This window comes from Anomalospiza imberbis, chromosome 5 (assembly GCF_031753505.1).
Source record: "Anomalospiza imberbis isolate Cuckoo-Finch-1a 21T00152 chromosome 5, ASM3175350v1, whole genome shotgun sequence".
Lineage (NCBI taxonomy): Eukaryota > Metazoa > Chordata > Aves > Passeriformes > Viduidae > Anomalospiza > Anomalospiza imberbis.
The window spans coordinates 7,423,187-7,446,688 of record NC_089685.1 but is presented as its reverse complement, the minus strand read 5'-3'; the positions used below and the strand labels follow the sequence as shown (position 1 = coordinate 7,446,688).

Sequence of the window (23,502 nt, the reverse complement as noted above, 5' to 3'; positions counted from 1 at the left end):
CCTGTGTTCCAGCAGCATGGATGTATGAAAGCATCCCCAGTGACACCATCAGGCCCATCACAAGTGCAAGGAGCTTATCATCTCACCAAAACACATCCCTTAAGCAGACCCAGACCTAGCAGATTGTTGCAGAGGGATAAAGGCTGCAGAGAGGGCAGGCAAAGGACAAGCCCAAAGCCTAAGATTCAATACTGAAAGCAAAATTGGGAAGTAATTGGGAAATGGATTCCTAAAAAGAACTACCTTGCTTTCAAATACAGAGATAGCACTACGGTCAGTGAGCTTAAAAATAGTATCTTGCCTTCTACTTACTTTTCCCTCCTTATCACATGGGGTATGGATCTGGAAAAAGTCTTTGCTTGTGCATGGAGGTCGCTCTATGCATGCACTGGATCCCTCCTCTAAAAGAAAAGGTGAGAAACAGGATATTAAACTATCAAATGGTCCCTTGGAAACAAAGGTAACAAGTTTGAAATTTGGAAGTTAAAATGAGTCAGCAGAAAATTATAAAAGGAAAATGAAAAACCAAGCTCTTAATGGTGTCTGCATGAACCTTCCCCTGAAATGAAGCAAGGGAATGGGGAAAATACTAGCTATGCTTATACTGTCACACTGAAATTCACTGATTCAGTGTATGCAGGGACAATTATTAGGAATAAGTTTTTTTACTCTGAGGATGGTGAGACACTGGAGCAGGTCACCCAGAAAATTTGTGAATATCCCATCCCTGGAAACAATCAAGGCCTGGTTGAATAGGGCTTTGAGCAAAGTGGTCTAATGGAAAATTCCCTGCCCATGGCACAGGGGTTGGAACGAGATGATCTCTAAGGTCCTTTCCAACCCAAATCACTCTATAATTCCATCAAACCATCCCACCTTCAAACAGAAATTTATACAGTTTACCAAGCATGGAAATATTTTCTCACTTGATAAGGAACAAAACCACTCTAATCCTGTAGAAACTTCCTTACAACACTGGCCCAATTTTTTCTCTTGCCAGATAATTTTGCGATATTTCCATTCCCACTGTGAGCAGAGGCACAGGTCCCCAAGCATTTACAACCATTGGTGATAGCAGGTCAGTAACTGATGGTCAGTAACTGATTCTTCAAGAACTTTCTAAAACTGCTACAAGGAAGAAATCTGAAGACCTTTTGACTATGAAGAATAGATTAAGACCATATCATTTGAAGATTATCACCTAACCATAGCTGGAAATGCAGATGACTTTGGGACTAGGTTTTGCAACTGGATCACCCCATTTTCCAACCCCACAGGAGGCAGGGGCAAGGCAGGAGAGAGTGTTTGGAAAGGACATTCCTCAAAATGTGTTAAGGCTGAAGGCAGTGATGAAGGAAATTCGTGTCATCGCCCACCTATAGCACAAATTACCACAAGAGGGCACAGCCTGCCTGCTCTATCCTTCAGAAGAACTATTCCCTTCCTGGTCATAAAGGTCTCCATCACTTCACGTTAACACTGGTGACACTAACAACGTTTGACTGTGGCCATTATGTATCTATGTGCCCTCTGCATATTTTGGGAAGTCAATCATTTCCCCTTTACATATCTACTGGAGACTTTCATTGCTGGATACAGCCACGCTCACAGCTGAAACAGCCGGTGACTGCACATACTCAGACCTTCCTGGTTTTGCTCGTCCCACTTGGTTTATGTACCTGCATAATACATTTCTTCTTTACACTTGGTGCACTCTTTAGCTCCTTTCTCAGAATAAGTGTCTCGTGGGCACACCTGGCAGCCAGATGCACCTGGTTTGTCGCTGAAGGTACCAGGCTTGCATGCGAAGCATTCAGATGTGTACGCAACTCCTGTAAGAAAAATTCTGGATAAAGCATTGGAAAAGACCCATCTTTACCTGCTGCCTATCTGGGCTTATGGCTGAGAGCAAACCAGCTGTATAAAACAGCATAAAAAACCACACTCAGTTTCATCACTCACTTAGGACACTTTGGCTTTGCTGACCCATAATTTAGGTCTTTAATCTTTATACCTCAATGAAAGTCTGACCCATCTAAGAACCTTATATGACACTCCCAGTTTTATTATACTTAGACCAAAAGAGCAATTACAGATAAAACAGATCATTTGAACATTAATTCAACTTTCATTGTTATGATACATATCCATTTATCACTGTTGAGAGGCTTACCAATAACCACAGTCTTTCTACCCCTACAATAAAGAAAACCAGATTATTCCTTTTTCTCTCTATTTGCTAATCCAGTCTTCTCCAGTAGATGGCAACACTTACCAAATAAACTAATTTTTCAGCCTTTCCTCACTGTGAAGTTTTGCTGTTCTGTTTCTACTCTTCAGAGGAGGAGACAGGGGACAAGGGGCTAAAAAAAGCCACTTCCGTGCTGTAGGCACAGCAGTAGAAATAGCACTTGGCAAACATTGTGACAAAAGAGTGAGATAAAACCTCAAAGACAAATTCTACTTACCTTCAATTGTGATGTTCTTCACTAAAACTGGTTTAACAACTTTGGAGCCCATGAGAATCCCTGTTGTTCTCCAGTATAATATATTGCTACCTGATTTCAGAGTTACCTGCAACAACACATGTGAGTTAGCAAACATCCCCTTGCCAAGACATTGCTTCATTTCCTACTTCCATTCAAATTTCTTGCATCCTAGCAGCTTTTCCTGTGCTGTTTATTGGGTCAAGAGGTAATGGTAAAGCAATACACAAATGCTGTACAGACTTATCTGAGGAGTGCCAAAGTGTGCTCTATGAAAGTGTTTCTCAATACCCAGTCAGAAAAACACCAAGAGCTGTTTCTGACCTTGTTGTAAGCGGAATTTGGAAAAAGCTGTTCCTGTCATTATCCAATTACCCCTGACACTCAAGAGCTTTTATCTCCAGCCTTATATTCAGATATGGCCAATCAGTTTGTTTTTAAAGCCTTGAGATACACTTTCATAAAGAAACTCGACATGACCTAGAGTTCAAAAATCCAGTTCACAAGTGAGTTTTGTTTACAGGTTTCAAAAATCAAGCTCTGTCTGCATGTAACACTACAGTATCATGACCAGTAACCCAGGCACAAACCATGGCTATCTCCAGCAGCAGTCTCATCCCTCCTGCTCACTTCTGACTGCAAACAGCAAATGAGATGCAGAAAACAACCTGGTTTCTGACTGCCCTGACCCACTTGTTTTCATGGTGCGGTTCAGCAAGTGACTGCACAACCCCTGTGGAAGGGTGGTGGGTTGGTGGCATCATGGCTGAGGTAAGGGGCAGTAGGAAGGCAGGAAAACTCCTCCAGCAGCAGTTTTGGTGCCTTCTGCCTTCAACTCACTTGTGTATCTGCAGTGTAACTCTCATCACTAAAAGCAGCAGGTGCACCAAGCCTCTGCCTGACCTGCAAAGCTGTTCCATACCTATTAGCTCAGTACAAGTTGTTTACTGCCAATAGCAGGATAATGGCCTGAAAGTGCTATATTTTCCCACAAGAAAAGGGATAAACTCTACCAGCATAAGGGTCCACGATAATGTAACTTCCAGCAGGCCTGGCAAGACCAGAGTTTTTGTTCACCCAGGATAAGGAGTTGAAAAATTTAGCAAAGTTGGAGTACAGCATATTGTATCTCCCACACCCAAACATCTGCTACCCATAGGGGAGAGCTGAGCTATCCCATGTAACAGGGGAACTGGGACCATACTGAAACAGGCATCAGGTTGTGTGAGGTGAGGTGCCCAACACCAGCTCCAGGGCAGCAGGACTCACCTGCTGAGAGCAGAGACTGCAGCACCTGGAAGATTGTGCTCACAGAGGACACTTTGACAGAATTTTCAGTGCAGAAAAAGCCCTTCAGGACAGCCAGAATCATCATCTCACCTAGCTCATATGTTTACATTTCAGCCAGCCATCCCAAAAGCTTTCATACTTTCATAGACAGTGAGAACACTTGCACACCCCAGATGACAAGCTCAGGTGACACCATCTCCCATGCACACTGCCTACAACCCTCAGCTCTCCCAAGTCAATGCCCTGGCCTTGGATCTACCTTTCAGCTCATGCCACTCATCCCTCCTCAGCCAGCTTTCCAGCCTCCCACTGTAACCTGCACTATCTTGCACCTGACCTAACAGGCACTCCGACCAGAGCTGGCTCAGGAATAGAGTTTCTCCTCCAGGAGGAAAAGCACACCATGGGAAACAGAGAGTGTGCTGCTGCCTATGCCCACAAAAGCCTTTTTCTTCTGGCATAATGTCACCGGTGCTGGGCCTTTGCTGATATGGCTCTGGGGACAAGGGTGTGATGGTATAGTGGAAGCCAGGCCTCAGCTGAGGAGCTGGTCTGCACATGATCCTGTGAACATGATGTTCACAGGGCAAACTCAGCCAGCTGGGTCACGGGGCAGCCAAAGGGCTCCTACCCCCAACATGCACAGGCTCCTATCTGTGCTGCAGGAGCCTTCCTGGTGCTGCCAGCTGGTTTTTCACACAAGCCCCCATGGAGCAGGAATTGGGTGCAGTCCAGCTCTTCTGCACACACTTGAGAATGAAATGCCCATCCTGCTTGTCTCCACATACACACCCCACTCCCACTGCTCTGCCGAGACACAGAGAAAAATCTTGTGCTCTCATGAGCAAACAACTGTTGTACAAGTTTTCAATTACAATCATGCAGAGTGATTGTGGCATGCAGATTTGCATAAATCTATTTAACCTCATAAAACACTTAATTCAAAGCCCAGGGAAATCAACACAAAGTCTTGTGTCTATATAATTTCCTTTGGGATCAGCTCCTTAGGGATCTCATGACTTTTCCCCTCAGTACTAGGAAAGGTCTGCTTCTTCAAATGCATTCACAGGAGCTGGCCCGTGTTTGGTGTCGGGACAGAGGAAATTACAGACATTTATAAATGGAAAGAAACTTCATGAAGGAATTTTTCACACACTTACAGAATGAGAGCCCCATTCCCCGTTGTCTGTGAGCTTCACCCATTTGTCTGCTGTGGAGTCCATTTCTTTGCACTGATCATTTTGTATCTGTTAATAAAAACACAAGATCAGTGACTACAATCAGGTGCATCTCTCTGTCAGCATAATGACTTCTGGGAATGATAAGATTTAGCTCTGTTTCTTTTGTCTACATATTTAGACAGCTGCCTTACTTGTGGCAAAATAAAACCCAACTTTCAACATCTGTTACAGCTTAACAGTGCCTCCACTGGCCCCCTCTGACACAGATGGTAAAAAAAAAGCAGGATGAGATGATCTCAGACTCGTCCTCACACTATATGGGCAGACAAGGATGCTGAGCATCTTGTCTTGCTGATTCCTCCTTCTTCTGAGCCTACCAAGACTTAATTCTCTAAAATCCAGAGGCTTCTAAGTCATAGGGGAAGCAGGAGTGGATGGGCCCAAGCGGGAAGACAAAGTGTTTTCTCTACAGCCAATATGTGCTTTGCCTTTGGCCTGCTGCCACCTGACCTAGGAATGAGAGTAAAACTATCAAGGGAGAGGCAACATGCCATGGAGAGTCTGTTCTGGCAGAAGTGGGAGGTTGGCTGTCCTTTGCTCAGGTCCAGGGCAGCTCAGAAGCATTTCCTTACAGCAGGGTGTGGTGCACTTCTTTCTTCTTATTTCTTCTTATATCTGTCTTCTCAGATGGAAAAGTATGAAGTCCTTTGAGGCATGAGATCACATAGTCAGCTTTTATTGCACCAGGGAGAAAGGTCACTTCAACACTTTCAGACACTTGACCTGGAGTCAAGGATCCTCCTTAAAGTTGCTCCAAATCAAATCGGAAATAACCTGTGCAACTCCACATCCTCCAAAGCATCTATACACTCAATTCCCACCTAGACCAACTGCATTGAGGAAAAGCGGTGTGAAGAAGCACCTGTGTAGAAGGTGGGTCCTTAATTACCTTGTGCAACCTGAGCTACAGCACCCTTGTGTCTTGGTTCCCACCTGCAAAGAGGAGGTAAGAATATATAGCCTCTTCTCATCAGTTGTAAAGGGCTTCAATACGTAAATAGAGCCAAGGAAGGGCAGATAAAACACCTCACCATTTCCCAGTAACCTGCCACTGCCACTGAAATGCCACTGTCTAGAGCTAAAGTGTCACTGTTAAATATACTTAAGCACAAAGGCATGCTGGAGGAAAAAAAAAATTACTTCTTCAGGAACATTAAATATGGCTTCCCTGAAATACTGAGGCTGACTATGAATTTATGGGCATTTCTATAAAGGACTGCACCACTCATTGCTTCTTGAGCAGGGAAGGATAAATTCAGAGAAGAATGAGTGGGATATGGATAAAAGCAATAATCAAGAAGCCATTTTCAAAGCCAGTGCTCAGAGACACAATATATTTGCTCTATTGCAGGAGCAGATCTGCCAGTCAGTCAAGCAACTGGAGCTGGCATTCATAATCCTGGCACATTCACCTGACAGCAGAAAGCATAGTTCCTGCTTTGTTCCCATGAAGAAGGCAGGGTAGTCTAATACAAAACAGAAATGGCTAAATAACATTGCCTGCACAGTCTGTTATCCAAGTGCAGTAGCAATCTATCACACTGATGTAGCAGCATGAAGGTGCCTGAACAGGTAATTTTTGTCTTCCTTTCCTGGCCTACTAAGGATAAGATACTCTGCACTTTTTCCCAAACTCCAATAAATATTAACCGACACCAGCTAAGACTTCTCACTCCTGTGAGGTGCCATGAGCTGTGTCTTTCTGATGAAAAACAGAGCTTGTCAGACAGATAAGGGGGCACTAACAAAGGAGACTGAAAATTTCCAGTCATCTGCCTCTCTGAGCCACCCTCCCATTACATTTTCTTCTGTCCCAAATGGCAGGTACAACACAACAAGGACAGTGGAACCTCCCAAAGCACCTCAGTAATGTGGGGCATTAACACTCCACTGCAAATCCTGATGCTGGAAACCCTCCAGCTCACTGGACAGCAGCCAGTCCATCCAGGTGGGCAGAGCAAAGTTGCCTTCCCCATTCTGGTCACTGCTGGCCAGAGAGTTTCAGCAATTTGAGCACACCATGGTGCAAGCCCAGCCAGGCTGTTCCTACGTCAGAGCTAATGATCCCCAGCCCCTTCGTTTTGCAGCACAGACACATCCTCAGAGACTAATTCCTGCTGAAAGTCACCTGAATTTCTCCTGCTTTTCTTTTAATTACTAAATTACTAGGACACAAACCAACCTAAAACCAAAGGTTTCCACATAGTACTACCTTGGAAGAAGTATTTTTAAATGTCAAGTCCCTTCAAAGACATCTTCAGTCAGACACCCCTAAATAGGAGCATCTGCCATCAACATCTGTCTTGCAAAAGGCTGGACTAACTGGGGCAGTCATGACCTCTAAGGGCAAAATCCCAGTGCATGGAAGAAAGGATCAATTCAGACTGAGTTTTGAAGATTAAATAACTGCCACAAGACAGTGTATGTGACAGAAAGAGAAGCAGATTTTTTTGTATTGTTCAGAATAACAAGTTATGGGCATGCAGGGAATTTAAAAGGGGGAAAGCTGCTGCTAATGATCTGGGGTGAATTCTTACAATATAAGGTTGGATTCACCATTTAAAAGGCCTTACAAAAAATTCAAAGAAGATGTTGTTGTCAATATATTGGTATTCGAAGAAGACAGAGCCAGATTTCTTCAGGTGCACAGCGTAGATGAGAGAAACTGTACAGTCATCCCTGTTTGACTCTATGTAATTCCCTCGGGGCGTCCATGAAGAGCTGATGAACATAAACAAAACAAGCCTCAACTGAGATCACAGATACTGAGGAGACTTTTTGTACACTACTATACAACAACATGTTACATAATACCCCAGAATCCCACAACAGCTAACTGCAGTGAATTTTTAATTTTATTATAGGATCTCCATTTATTTTTCAGATAGAGTAAATAGAATTATTTTATATATATATATATATATATATATATATATATACACATATATTTATATGTTACGTGAATAATATAAAATATAATACTTTTCATTGCAACTGTGCATGGGAAAGGATATGGTATGAAAAATTTAGGTTTCAGCCTATATAAGAAAGGTTTATTATCCACAGGTTCAATATACCCTCAATTACACTCAGAAACAGCCTTCTGCAAGCACCACAGGTCTCTAAATAGGCTGTAAAAGGACCTTTAACCACATTCACTATACCATGACCCTGGAGCTTTCCAGCAACAAATAAGAGCAGCTCCAGGCTGATCCTAAACTCACTGGCTGCTGATGAGCCCAAGGAGACCACGTTGACAGCAAAGAGATGGGGCTACAGATTTCACCTCCCAGCCACTCTTGTTTGCCATTAGCAGGGCTGGCCATCCCCTGCAGAGCTTAGATGAGTCATTAAGCAGCTTTGTGCTGCTGAGCTGTCTCAGGTTTACCCACAGCTGCCTAACCCAGGTGCAAACAGAACTTCTCACTTGTTGCAGCTGTCGGCTTTACTCTCAGATGAGCCCACCGCCGTGTCCATGAAAGTCGCCACGTTGGAGAATCCTGCTGGCAGCTCATCCCACTCATCAAACTTGATCCCGCTGCCCAGTGAGTAGGTCCCCTCTGCACATTTGCTGCACACTTGGTTCTTCATCTCCAGGTACTCACCAGAGGCACAGGAGAAAGCTGGGGAGACAATGGTTTACAATATAGGAATGAATTCATCAATCCTTATTAATTTCCTCATTCTTCTTCATTTTTCTTCTGCCACTTAATTAATTAAGATTGAACTGTCACTAAAGGGAACTAAACAAAATGTCCTAGTCCCAGGAACACAACAGCAGAACTACCAACATCATCAGCAAAATTGAGATGTTCACCTGGGTTTTCACTGGCGTGGCAGCACTGAAACCAAACCCCAGTGACAGCTCCTGATTTGCAGCTCGCCTCCATTGGCAAAATAAGATTTTTAGAAATAAAATCTCTATGGACAGATTGTGTCCAAAAGCAATTTGTGAAAATGAGGATTTATAATAGAGTTCTTCTCACCCTTGTTCACCCAGCTGTTACACCTTGAACTCAATTAAAACCACCAGTACTTGAGAGACAGAACAGATTTTTCTCACTCACCTAAGCTAAGAAGGGCATACAGCAGCAGGCTGACAGTCAATATAACACTACAAACCTTGTCTGAGAGTAGCAGACCTAATCCAAAGGCCCCTCTGTGTTTCTCCTCACATGAACTACCTACAAAGCCTCAAACATCTTTCCTGATAGACCATGTGGTCTTGGAAAAGGTCGCCCACAGGTTTGTGACTAGAAGATGAGGATCTTTGATTAGGGTGACATTAACATGCTGAGAAAATAACAACTGGTTGTCAGCACAGCAAAGACATTATTCAAAATCTGTGTAATTAAGGGAAGTACAATTAGGAGGTATAGTCACAAAGTGCTTTTTTTCTGATGTGTCTAAATTATTTCCTTCAAATAGGTGTATGCTCCTTGTCCCCCTGATCACATCTCTGCCTGCTAAGGGAAATTATTCCCATTATGAAACAGAAAACTGGACAGTAGCTGAAGTCCTGTATGCCCACAGAGCCCCATGCCTGTGTCACAATCATAACTCTTGCCCAGACACTTGTTTCAATGGCAGGCCATCCCACTTTCCCTCAGTACCACCCTGCATCATGTCCTCTGAGACTGAACACCCTGAATGGAAAACAAATGAGCACTTTCCGCAGCCCATAGTACTTCCTATGATGTTTGCAGATTTTTTAACTACACCAGTCAAGCCAAAGCAGGATCCAGAGCAACGCACACAACTCACATCCCAAAAACTGATGGGATTTTCTTCTGTTTCACACATGCCACATTGCACTGTGACAGATATTTCATACACTCTCTTTGACAGACATAAACTCATTAGCCTGAGAAACTGCAGGATGAGATCAGACTGGCAGCCAAAGTGCTGAAATTGGCCTAAAACAATGATGCCGGCTGAAGTCCCAGAAAATGTGGTTCCACAGATGTGCCAGTGTTTACCTAAACTGCAGAAAAACTTGCTTTATTGCAAGCACTTTGATTAACTTATGGCTGCGTAACATGAATCTCCATCTGAATCCAACTAACAGTTCTGGCTCCCATTTCTGTCCCACTACCAGCAGGATTTCTTTCTGTTATTGTCCTTCATGCGTGCCACTGGAAAGCAGATTTAAGGTCTATTTTGATGGAATGATCTGCCAAAGGGTCATTTTTCCTTCTTGGTTGTATCAGCATACGCTGAATTTGAACCAATGGCCTTTAAACCAACAGATTTCTAACCTTGTTACCCACTGGTGATGGACCAAGAAGGAAAGTGGGCAAGATCCAGGCAGAGATGGGTGTTAGGGTGGGAATAAACAAGGAAATCCTGCCATGATGGATTTCTGTGAAACACTGACAGACAGACAAAAAAATCCACCCTCAGTGAGGGCAAGTGGTTCACTACAAGCAGTGGCACACGAGGTAGAGCTAACACCCCACCTGACTGACTGTGTGACCTCAGCTCAAGCCAGAGGATCTCCCTGCACCTGGGGTAGAAACAGCTTTCTTCAGAGATTTGGGCAAAAGCAGTGAATATGTCCCTGTGTGTCTGAAGTGTGACTGCACTTTGTACAGCTTTTCATCTTAAATATATAAAGATGTCCTGACTCACTGTGTTAGCATTATTAATAAATCTTGCTTTATTTTTTCCTTTTGAAGGGTGCAGAGAGAAGCTATCAGAAAAGGAAGTAGAAATGTAAGCTCTCTCACAACATCTCTGAATTCTTTAACATTTCAATTTTTTTCTTTTTCTTTTTTTTTTTAAAGAAAGTTAAGTAGCAAGAAATTGAGAGTGCTGCTTAACCATTCCAGAATCATGAAATTCAACTAAGGAGTCAAGAACCGTGAGAAATTCACTGCCATAATGAAGATGCTGAGGGCAGCAGAGCCTCCTCTTCCATTGCAGCAAGGTTGAGCAGAGATTGTTACTTTAGCTGAACTAATATATTTTAACCCCTTGCAAACTGATCATTTGAGAGAAATAAAAGTGTACAAGAGATCAGGCCAGCTGTCAAGCAGGACACATCATCCATCTCTCGCCTTCTAGGAAATAGGTGAGCCTTCATCTTATTTAGGTGGGGAATTACCTTCTTTCCTTACAAAAACTGTATTTCAAAGGCAGCAGCATTTCCCATCAAAATGTTCCCCCTGCAAGCAAACTGGCTCTGAGCATGCCAGCTGCTTGCCAGGTTCAATTTGGGGCTGAATGTGGCTAATGGCAACATGAACCACTTTCAGTATTGGAACAGATGCAACATTTGGTCTCGTTCCAGCTGGAGAAGGGTGGGGAGGAAATACAGTGTGTGGTGAGCATGAAGATGGTCTTCTCTCCTGATGTCCCATAACTTGGTCTTCCATCAAGGGGGAGACCAAAAGCCAGGGCAAACTTTCTTTAATCTAAATTGCATCAGTTCAAGAGTTCATCCCAGCTGGAGACAGGGAGGTCAGAGTCTCTTGTGGAGGGACAAAGCACAGACAGATGATCCATCCCAGGGCATCTCAGGAGCTTCTCCTTCCTCGTGGCTGCTCCATATCACTGAGACGCAGCTGAGCACAGATGCAGCACTTCCCAGCAGCCACAGAAACAGCTGGAATTATTGCAGCATCGCTGTGTTTGTGAGGGTGACAACATGAGATGCTGCCAACAAGAAGGGCTGCATCACAACTTAGGAAGTTAAGGAGTGATGCAACATTTTGGGAACATAAATTCTGTATTTTAGGAGTGTGCTCTGATTTGTCCTCCACTAAACTTCCCCAGAATCCAAAGAAAAAATTATTCTTCCACATTAGAGGAAGATTATGTGAACGTCCCTGACCCCAGAGTCCATTTGTTTAGGCATTTGATACTTAATTTTCAGAGAAATCATCTCTGCTGGATAACTGGACATCACTATTTTCTATCCCTCTCTATCTGCAAACTTTACTAATACACCTTTCAAATATCAGTTTGGGTGTTACACACCAACTTACACAGAGCAATGCACATTGTGCAGACTGGATGTGATCTTTCTGTGAAAAAAAACCTGTGAAATTCATGAAAAGATTTCATGACTTGCCCCACCATGGGCATTTTTAAAATTGGAAGAACATTTCCAGAGGCAGTTAGGAACAGCATGACACACTGTGGTGCTGGATACACTGCTGCCTTTGGAGCTGATACAATTATTGGTGATTCCCAGCTGTAGCTTTCCTAAATAACTACAGAAGGAAAAAAAAAAAAAAAAGATGTTGTGGTTTGTACAGGTGACTAGTCTTTCTCACAACAAGATGCTGTAAAGTACTGTTTAACTAGACATTGCCACAGGCAGCCACACACATTCACACACACGTGCAATAAAGCTGACAGCATATGCACTAAATAAAAATTTGACATGAGATCCACTACTAATAGCCACCACTGTATAAGTCTTCTCAAACAGACCTCATTTCATTCTTCAAAAGAATGACAAGTCACTTGATGAAGGTGGCAGAGTGGATGTCATAGACTTAGGGTTCCTAATACAGTTAGCTTAGTTTTGCATGTCACTGATGAAGAAAGGTGGTGCTGCACAACACCAGCGGGCAACACCTGAATAGGATTGAGAACTTCCTGAGTAACAGACCTCAGATGGGGCTGTCGATAAGAAACCATCCTTGAGCAGGGAGGAAGAGGGCAGTTCTGCCTGCCCAGGACTGAGTCTGATAGCTGCCCACATTTTTCTCAATGAAAAGGCAAAAAGAAAAGGAATGGTATCAAGATTGGCAGGGTAGAGACTGTTACCAAGACTAAGCCCACTCAAAGTCCGTGTGCTTTAGCAGAGTCAGAGGTAAAGACAAGCTGCTCAGGGCAAGGAGTGCCAACCCTGCCTGTAGAGGACTGAAATGTATCCCAGAGAGCAGTAAGCTGAGGATGAGAGCAGACCCACCATTTATCAAGAGCTTCCACTGTCAAGGCATCCAACAAAGTCACTATTGAGATCTGGATAAATTTAGAGGTGGAGGTAGAGATATGTAGGGTGAAACGTGTATTACAGGGAAGAAGATTGTTATAATGCTGCATATAGATGTGATTTGGAATTTTTATGAGGTCAGTACAAAACAAAAGGATTTCAAATAGTTTTAAAATTAGAGGTAATGTCCTGCAGTGAGAGATCTGAAGTGCTTAATCTATGTAGTTTATCACAAGGAGATTGAGAGTCAACTTGATTAATATATAAGCATCTCCAGGGGGAGCAAACACAAGATCCTGCCGCACTCTTAATCAAGCAGACAAATGCATAAGAAGAGCTACCTTCTGGAAGCTGAACCCAAACAAACTCAAATTGGAGCTAATGCACAGATTTTTAATAGGAGGAACGACTGATTGTTGGAACAATCTGTCATGGCATGTGATGGACCCTTTGTCTCTCAAGTGTTTCACGCCATAACTGGATACCATATGGAAGAAAAGCTCATGCCAAATACCCATTATCAGCCCCACCATCAGCCCTGCTCGGTGTATTTTAATGGTCTGCAAGGTCAGACTAGCAAATCTAATTAAACCCCTTACTCTTAAACTCTTTGAGTCAAGATCAGTGGTCCCCTGTCTCCCTCCTAGGACACACCACAAGGACTGGGGCATCCTGAAGCAGGAGCCCTGCCCATGGTGTAACCACTTTCGAGGAGTGCTTGCTCGAAAGTGCAAGTACATCACTTGGCAGATCTGATTGCACTTTACAATCACTTTGCAGACATGGAAACAGCTCCCCAGAGGGCAAAACAGACCATAAACAAGCTTGTCTCATTTGACCTTTGACTGCAAGTCCCCAGGGTCACATTCTGTCTTTTAGTACAGCGGTGGCCCTCCTGGTGATTGTGGTGGACTAGGATCAATATGAGTTGGTAAATTGCATTTCTACTAACTGACCATAACATTCTCACATTGCTTAACTCTCTAATGCTGAAGATCAGGATAGGATTATCAGGAACAAAGACTGACAAACAGAGTAGATCCTCACATGTATTTGGCTACTCAGCTTCTCCTGAGCGCTGAAACTTTCCTCTGGAGTGTGTTTTCATGTCAAGTATCTTTCAGATACTGCCACACTGTGAGAGGGATCAGAATATTTGAGATTTCACCAGAAGATTAACCAAAGACGTCTCAATACCCTGCATCCTCCAACACCAAACTATAATGTATTCATTTGCTTTCCTCCCTTATGCAGCCCTGGCCACTCAGTCTTCCCTCTTTCCTCATCCAGCTTCCCATCCCACACCACTTGGACCCACTACTTCTACCTCAACCACTCTTCTCAGCAGACTTTTTCCTCCAGACATTTCTTACTTAACAATACTTAAAATTATCTCAGGTCTTCTGCTTATTCTGTTGCCACTGAACATGTGCACATTCATGTGTATTCTTCTGTGTCTCCCTGGCTCTCGATAATTAGGATTAAAAAAAAAAAAAAGACACAGGGCTGGATTTTACTAGGTTGTACAACATCAGAAGGGGATAACAATTGTGCAATTCTACACAAATCAACAAAAATACAAACCAAAAATAATGTCAAACACTGGTTTTCCATCTATCCCCTCTCCATTACTGTGTTGTTCATCCAAAGCCCCACAATCTGGGATTCAGGTGATATTCTGCCATTTCCTGCAGGCAGAGTCAGGGCTGAATTGTCTCAGCCTCCCATGGGCAGAGGTGGAAATATGAGATTGGCAGCATCAGGCAGCTGTGTCTCAGAACAGCTGCTGTTTTCAGCAGACACATGCCACAAGCCTGGAGGGGAAGATGTGGCCAAGGACAAGCACATGGAGGCTTTTCAGTGATACCCTGGGGCATCGGGGTCCACACAACATGGAACCAAGGACCAACCAAAATACAGAAGGAGGAGGAAAAAAAAGAGGAAGACAAAGGATGAGAAGAAATCATTGCTTTATTATTAATGTTTCCTATAATCTTGCCAGCTTCAGAATGTCTTCTGTGAATAATTTATACGTGGCTTCTCCAATAGACTGTGAATAATTGATGTTCGTTTTCTTCAGTCATTATTTCCCAATGTGTTACCAGGAACTAGACTGAATCTTAATTAAAGAAAAAAAAAATTCTGTCTAGGCTGTTTAGTCTTGAAATGTGATCAAACTGAAACCTGATATAACTTGGGTTATGGTACCTAGTATAGTATAATACCTATATAGTATAGAAGAGTACCTTCTGTGAAAAACCTTTGTATTTCATAGGAATACATAGTTTTTCTTTTATCCAAAAAATAATGAAATAGAACAAAGTTTGTTTTCAGCTCACCTCTTTTCCCCAGCTGGCCTGACACTGGCACATAGAACACTTTTATTATCACTTTATTGCATCATTTGGACACTGAAAGGTGTGGGTTTGGAATGGAAATAATCAATCCACAGCAGTGTGGTGTAGAGAGCAGGAATGCAACGATCACCAAGAGGTTAGGAAGCACATTTGCTACCAGGGTTTCAACAGCCATCCCAGTGGAGATGGCAGGAAACAGATCTGGAGGTGAGTGAGCAGCTCTCCAGCCCCTACTGACTCCTTCAGGCATATTTTGATTGTTCATCAATCAAAGTGATTCTAGTGCCATTTGATGTTCTCTGCACACGCACAGACTCTTTTCCTCTCATCCCCCTACCAAGCCATAACAAATCTCAAGGTCTTGCCAGCTGCTTCCCTATTGAAAGAGAAATTAGCAACTCAGAGGAATTTCTTTCTAACTTTTTTAATTACATTGTGTACACAACCAAGGTGAAGAATTCATCAAAAGACACTAAGGCTAACTTTTCCCTTCATAAACTAAGTACACACATAAACATGCAGTTCTCAGTAACTTTTCCCCAGAGAAGAGAATTAAATTCTGAGGGTTCTGTGCAAACTCTTCAGCTTTTTAAGTATTTACCTATTTTGTTTTGAATCCGTGCTTCAAAAATCCAACAATGTGACTTGTTCCACAAGGACAGTGTCTTGCACAGAGTAAAAATTCCTGGAAAAAATACTTGTAAAACTGGGGTATCTCTCAGGGTATCAATCCACATGGAGACCCCATGAAGTCTAGCCTCAAGCTTCAGCCCAGGTGAGAAACCTAATACCATCAGTAAGACTCACACACCTGACCGGAGTCATGAACACCAATTATCAGGGATGCTCTAAGAGGAACAGGAATAAACATCTGCTCAAGTGCTTTGCTAAATCACAGCCTTTCAATAGCAACTCTCAAACTGTGCTGTGCACACCCCTGCCAGCTGAACACCTTTGATCCATGGCAGCCCTGCATTAATATGTGTGTGCACACAAAATTTGCAAATGCTCACTGACCCAGTTCTTACTTGCTTGGGATATCCAACTAAACCAAAGACTGAGAGAACATCAATCTCAAAACCTTCATTTAAGGTTTCCGTTATGAAAGAAAAATGCTAAAACTCCTGCTGATCATTTAAATTGCCCTAAAGTGTTATAAAGTGTACAGCCTTAAAAAGGTCATTTTGCCTAATTGAGACTGCAATTAGCAGGAAGATCCGTTTGTCCTCCTGTGGTATCCTGGGAGCAGATTACACAAGTCAGAATACACTCAACAAACATAGCTCAATTGCAATAAATCAGGTCAAATTTTGCTCTCAGACTCCAGTAAAGCCCATTGTAACTGAGGACAGTCTATTTTCTGAAGTTGGTGGAGCTTTTCACATTTCTCATTTGGTACAGGCTCACACAACTCATTTCGAAACTGAAGCACATTTCTGATTTCAAAGAAGTTGCTCCCACCTCAGTGGCACCAGGTGAAGGTGCACTTTGCTAAGCAGAGCCACAGAATCACAGAATTATTACAGTTGGAAAAGACCTCTAAAAGCATCAAGTCCAACCATTAACCCAACACTGCCAACTCCACCAATAAACCATGCCCCCAGGTGCCACATCTACATGGTTTTTCAACACTTGCAAGGATGGTGATTCCACCACCTCCCTGGGCATCCTGTTCCAATAATATGATCAAGTTCTTCTATATTATCAACTTTTTTTTTTTGTATCGTTTCTTTAAAAATCTTCCTGATTACAACTAGCATTTTGATATTGACTATAATAATGACCCCATCAGCACTTTTTCCTCTTGAACACAGCAAATCCAACTCCTTTAAAAATGTTCTATTATTTTCACTATATAAATGAAAATATATAAGTTTCTTTATTATGCACACAGCACTACAAAATGAGCAGACATTTATGAGATAAGGTACAACCTATTCTTGCCTAGGATGGCAAAAAATAACAAATATTCTGTGGAACAAGAGAATTAATATTTTAAAAGAATATGAGGTCAAAATGTGAACTTTAAGCTCTTTTTGGGCAACAATTCTGCTGAGATGAGAATATCAGTGCACCTGGGCACAACAAGGGCACACCCTGAACCAGGTAATTGGGCTGTACTGGAGGGGGAGGAAGGGAGGGAGGAAGGAAGGAAGGGAGGGAGGAAGGAAGGAAGGAAGGCTCCAAATTCAGACTCTGGAGTGTAAAACATGCAGCATATGGTCAGGCTGGCAGAAGAGCCTGACGGTGGACACAAAAACAGACTGCAGTGGAGTGTCAGCAGGAGCACCATGCCAAGTGCTGCTCCCACTGCCAAATCCCAAAAAATCCCCATTAGACACTGCCTATAGCCCCACACCAAAACAAAGGGCTCCCAGAGATCCCAGCCATAAGGGGGTGCAGGAAAGGCCTTAGCCCTAAAGCAAGCTGCTCCCTAGGACTGCCATCAATATTTTCCATTTTAAAAGCCAAGCAACTGCCCTGATGGCAGTGATCCTTATCAGCTAAACTCCCTTCCTGCTATCAGGCTCATGAAGGGATCAGAGAGAGATCTGTGGTAATTAAAATGAAGGAGATCAAATTAGTAAAGCAAATACCCAACTGTCAGGAGTGATTCAGAGGTCTGGATTCTGCTGAAGGAGGCTCTCTGTCTGCCACTCCCACCTCCATGTATGTACCTGATCTCCAGAACAGTATTGGGAAGATGCCCAGAGAGGATACCTTAAATGGGAAGCAGAGGAGAGCCAGAATAACTCTAGAAGTAAAAAGTATTACCTTTTCCCTAGCCAAAATCTTTCTGGACTTTTAATGCATCTCTTCACAGGAACCCTTGCAACCATGATGTGGCAGCATCAAAAATGTGACTCAGCTCTGAACAAACAGAAACCTCAGAGAGGTGCCCAAGCAGTCTGGTGTGGCCATGCCATGGCCTGTCCAGACCTAGCCCAGCCCCACAGGGTGGCCACTGAGGTACCATGCCATGCTGAATGGGAAAACACAGGCTGCAGGGTCTGAAAGTGGTGACAGCAGCTCCATAGAGCAAGGAGAACAGAAAAAAAGAAAAAAAATAGAGGGGAGTGAAATACAGAACAGGGCACGTTGCCCCAGTGCCTTGCAACTACAGAGCTGCTACTGCAGCTTCCCTCACATATCTGGGTCACTGCATAGCAGGACTTCCTACAGCACCACAAAAATCTCTCATGTGAGCCTCCTTTCTTCCCACCTACCACCTACATGGGAGAGATGTGGAGGGCAGGAGGGTAGCAGGAGGGGAAGGTGGATCATTGTGCTGCTCTGTGTTCATGGAAAGAAAAAAGTGTAAAAATCCTTCTCCTAGTAACCAGGTCATAAAGCAGTCAAAATATGACAGCCCTGTCTACTATGCGCCCCATGACTATTTCTCAGAGGACACTTTCTTCTCTGCAGGTAAACTGTGCTGATTAAGCTTCTGAAGACTCAAAAACAGGGTAGAATCCTGGCATGTTTCAGAGCCTACAGCAGTTTTAGGGAATGTTGAGGCTGTGCTCAGCAGGACACAGTCAGCTGTGATTTGCAGGTCACTGTGTGCTTCAAAATGCAGCAGAGCACAGAGACATCCAACCTAATTTTAAATGGTTTCATTCAAATGAAAAGCAGTAAAACACAACATCCTGAAAATGAGCACATCTCAAGACACCGACTGAGCTCTGATGCCACAGTTCAATTGCTCCAGATATGGGAAGCACCTGGGCTGACATATTTTTAGCAATCTCAAGAGTCTTTCCACTCCACTGGAAGCCACAGTCTAGACGTATTTACAAAGCAGGAGACATTTAACATATTGTTATACCATCTTTCAAATTTCTAGTTCAGGCACAATTTAAAGAGAGCGACTGCTGAGCATTTGGAATAAGAAGAGGTTGGCACAGTATTCTCAGGATTCAAAATTAATGACAGCCTGCACATCACTTCTCTTTTCAGGGAGCAGTAAAGATCAGTGGCAGATATTCTCAAGCAGCAGCATTTCTGAGTAGATGAAAACTGCAAACATTGTGAAGTCAGCAGTGATGGCAGATGTGTTCCAAAAAAACTCACTTTCTCATACAGATTACCTCATTCCATTGTGTCCACTGAGGGCTCCACCAACCTCAAGGAAACAATTAAAAAAGCCCTAAGAGCTCATGCTGCTTCACAACTGCAACTGCTATACAAGTGCAACCCTCTCTTAAAAGCAGAGACATAGTTGGCCACAAAGTATCTCAGGATTAATTGACGCTGAACAGAACATCTGAAGATAGCAGACCTCTGGAAGGAGGAAACTGGAAGCTGGAAATTGTCCTACCCAGAGTGATTTTACTGTAGGCCCTGATTCTGAAGGTTGAAGGACCAAAGAGGAACCCAAGGGGACTCCAGGATTCCAACAAATGCCAAAATGAGCCCCAGTTCCTATGTCCTGGCATAGGGTAGGACCTGTGAGACATAGGAGAATCTGAATAAATTTGTAGTACGACCAGAAAGACTCATCTCAGAGGATATGGCATAGTTCTGGCATTTCCTGATAGACTTTGGGATAAAATAGTACCAGGCCTAAGAGAGAAGGAAGGCATCTCAAGGAGCTGTTAATGTGAGTTGTGTGCAGCCCCTGGCCAAGCCTGCAGCACAAATCTCACTCTGCACACAATCCAACAAGAACACGACTTGTAGAAGCCTCAGATACAGAACCTTTTCTTTTCCTTAGGCTGCAGGAATTCATGCTTTTAGTGTAAGATGTCCATGGTACAGCTGCTGTATTGTCAGATGAGACAGAGGCCACCAGCTTAGAGAATACGACAAGACAGCAAGGAAATATCTGTCAGCATCTTCAACACAACTCACCATCAACAACATACCCCCACGTGCAAACTCTAGAGATTTGTGGGGCAGTCACTTTTCAAAAGGTGCCTCTCCCAGTTTATCCCACCCACTGGAAAATGGACTGTCAGCCAAACTCTATGCTGGTTAAAATATTTTACAGTAAAAACCACTACGTTAACCAAGCTGGAAGGGAAAGCTTCTCTACACATTCCTACAGTGACCAACTGCTGTTGACAGATTCATGTTTTCAGGGTGAAAGATTGGTTGTTCTTTAAGCAAAAGGTGAAAGACTAAGAGATGAGAAAACCTAAAATTACTTTTGCCATCAGAACATAGCCAGACAGCCCCTGCTGCCAGTTAATTTACTACAGACAGAAAAAAAAAAGACAGAACTCCAAGAGCCCAGGGAGATGGGATCTGAGGGGTTCAGTAAAAAAGTCAAATATCTGATTGCTTCTCAGACCAGCTGAATTGCCGTGGGATTTAACACCAACACTACAAGAAGGAGATGAGTTTTCCAGTGTATTTAACAGAATCCTGTATTTTGGTGTATAATATCAGAGCTCATCTACTGGGAAAATTTTACACCTTGTCTAGCAGGGGCCAGATATTGTTATAAACCAGCTGAATTATCATTGGAATTGATTTAAGACCAGAAAGAGGCACAAACAATAGAAGATGAAGAGGGAAGTGAACCATTTGTCAAAATCTGTAGCAGAAAGTTGAGGATAGTGTAATGTTGCTGGACTTAAACCATTTATCACAAGATTTAAGAAGAAATAATGTGTGTCACAAAAAAATAGTTATACCTATGTCCTCCAGGGTACACCAAAAGTGGTTGTGCAGCAGAAGAAATAAAACTATCTGCTCCTTTATAGTACAGGCAGCAAAATTGATAGGCTTGAAGTATAACAAGGGAGATTCAACAGCAGAAAAATCTATAACAGGAGGGGAAATGAAAAGAACTAAATGTATGAGCAAATATCTGGAGAGCTTTTGGGCTCTTCATCACAAGAGGTGCCTGAAAACAGTCCAGCCAAATATCAGTCATGAATGACAGTCATTTCTACTACAGCTATTTGGACTGGAGGGTGAATTATAGGATCATCTGAGGTGCTTTTCAGGTCTATATTTCTGTAATTGAAAAAGCACATCCTAAGCATATACAGAGATCCCACATTTAAAACCCTGGAAACTAAATCCAAATACCAGGAATGACACATTCTCAAATGATGCTTGCAAGCAGCAAGAAACCTTACAGTGATCAACACTGCTACAGAAAACATTTATGTACCTCACACTGGAACATAGAGAAATGAAAATAAACCTTTAGAGGAGCAGAGTCAGAAGTGAGTAAATCTGACATCTGCTGCAATAGAACTGAAAAGATGTTGCCATTGTTCATCCTGTTTGTCAGATACAATAATTTATACCACCTGGTATAAATTACTGATAGGATCTTTTGTGGAGAGAATTGCTGGAGCAAGGGAGTGTGATGGGAAAGAGCATTCAGACTGGGAAGCTATGAAACAGTGAGGGATGTGTTTGAAGAGCAGCAGTTTGTTTATATCCCCCAGATGCAAAGAAGTGTTCCAACATAAAAAAAAATGCAGAACCAAGTGATATGAAAACACTCCAAGTTGTTAAAAAATAAATGCATAAATAAATAAAATGCAGGAGATTCATCATAAAAATACTCAAGCAAATAAGACATTTACCATTCCTTGTGCATTCAGCTTATGAATTAGCTAAATAATGGAAGTAATGAGAATGTGGACACTATGCAAATATAGTTTGACCACTGGTGGTCACCATTTTGGCCAATACAGCTATAAATGACTGGAGAGCTGCAGAGCTGGAGAGCAGGGCAGCTCAGTCCAAGCAACCACAGCTCTTCAGGGGGTGCTGTCACAGATGTGCCTTGTCTGTGAATCAGCATAAAAGCGTAAATGTAGCAGTGACTTTCATGGATACACTGCAAAGACAATCCCTGCTCCACATCTCCAGGGGAGAGAAAGCTGGGTTGGAAGGGAAGGACAACTCAGGGAAACTCGAGACATCAGTGACAGCCCTACAAATGTAAATAGCACAAAAAGCCAGTAACAGTCTGTAAAATGAAAAGTCACAACATACTGCATTCCTTCCCTCTCACGGGGTCAGGTAGTCCAGAGCACTCCACTGACGGATTCGGGACAGCCACCCTCCATCTGGAGCCACTGCTGTCGCACTCCGTGTACTCGAAGTGGTAATCTGTCTGCAAGCAATTACAAAGAGTTTCAGTTTCATCATAACATTTGCATATTAAGCTCATTAATCAAGACTGGGATTAGCAAACTCAGTTGTAATTAAACCAGAGAGGAAGTAGCTGGCGTGGAACATACTGTGCAGCTTTGATGATTGCCGTGTATCATCACGGAGCAAACACGGCTCTCATCAGATGCTGCGCAGCACAAATGCTAGGGCAGAAGGTGGGATTTGCAAAAGCAAATAGATAGACAGGAGGCAGATTCCACTAGAATATTTTCCCCAGTCTCCTAGAGCAGGATTGATGGAAAATTTCTGTCCATCACAGTATCTGATCTACAGTAGCCAAGGAGACTTCCTCTTTTATCAATATATTTGTCAGCTTCAGAGGAATCCCAGGCAAATTAGGGCAGATAAACCTGGTATTGGGACACCTCTGAAAATGTCATCCAGGGTCAGCTCTGAGGAGTACCTCAAGGCAGAATTGTGGTGTGAGGGGAGAGCAGTCCTGTGGTCTCTGGGGCTGAGATAAGCCCTGGGCAGACTCAGTGAAAAAGAGTAAGAAACTTCCTAGCATTAGCTAGGAAGGAATATTAGCTATTTGTCTTATTAATAGTATTGATTCAGATCCCACATAAAATCTAGACTCACATTTAATTACATTTTTAGTTTTGTGTTTATAGCTCTGTTTTCAAATTCATAGCCCTGAAGTTTTTGATTAAAATAAACCTCAGCAACATCTCATTTTTCAACCAGTTTGGGTGGAGCTGGCAGAAATGGTGATAACCTTCTTCAGAGGGAACAGACCCATGTTCAAATGACACGCCCTGGCAAGCTCCATAAGATGGTTCCATATGGCCAAAGCCACCTCCAGCTCCCTCTGCAGTTAACCAAGGTAAAACATTGGTTATGTGCCTATTTTAGATGCCTGTTGCAGAGGGGACAAGGAGATAACACATCCTAGAAACACTTCTTTCTCCCCACTGGCTACAGAGGAAAACTAGCCACTAAACTTGGATGGAGTCTTCTTCATTTCCTCAGGGGACCCCCACCTCCAACACTGCACATCCCTTCCTGGCCCATGAAAGTACCACCAAAAAGCA

General features: G+C 43.0%; 1 protein-coding gene across 1 annotated transcript in view; it reads right to left on the bottom strand.

Annotated features, from left to right (window-relative positions):
* ELAPOR2 (endosome-lysosome associated apoptosis and autophagy regulator family member 2) overlaps positions 1–23,502 on the bottom strand; it is a 94,136-nt gene that overhangs the window by 23,199 nt on the left and 47,435 nt on the right. The window contains exons 2-8 of the mRNA XM_068189544.1: positions 22,289–22,409; positions 8,445–8,640; positions 7,591–7,738; positions 4,937–5,023; positions 2,469–2,574; positions 1,680–1,832; positions 313–401 (exon numbers count right to left, since the gene is read on the bottom strand). Of these exons, the coding sequence (XP_068045645.1) occupies positions 313–401; positions 1,680–1,832; positions 2,469–2,574; positions 4,937–5,023; positions 7,591–7,738; positions 8,445–8,640; positions 22,289–22,409 (900 nt within the window). The remainder of the gene's footprint in view (positions 1–312; positions 402–1,679; positions 1,833–2,468; positions 2,575–4,936; positions 5,024–7,590; positions 7,739–8,444; positions 8,641–22,288; positions 22,410–23,502) is intronic.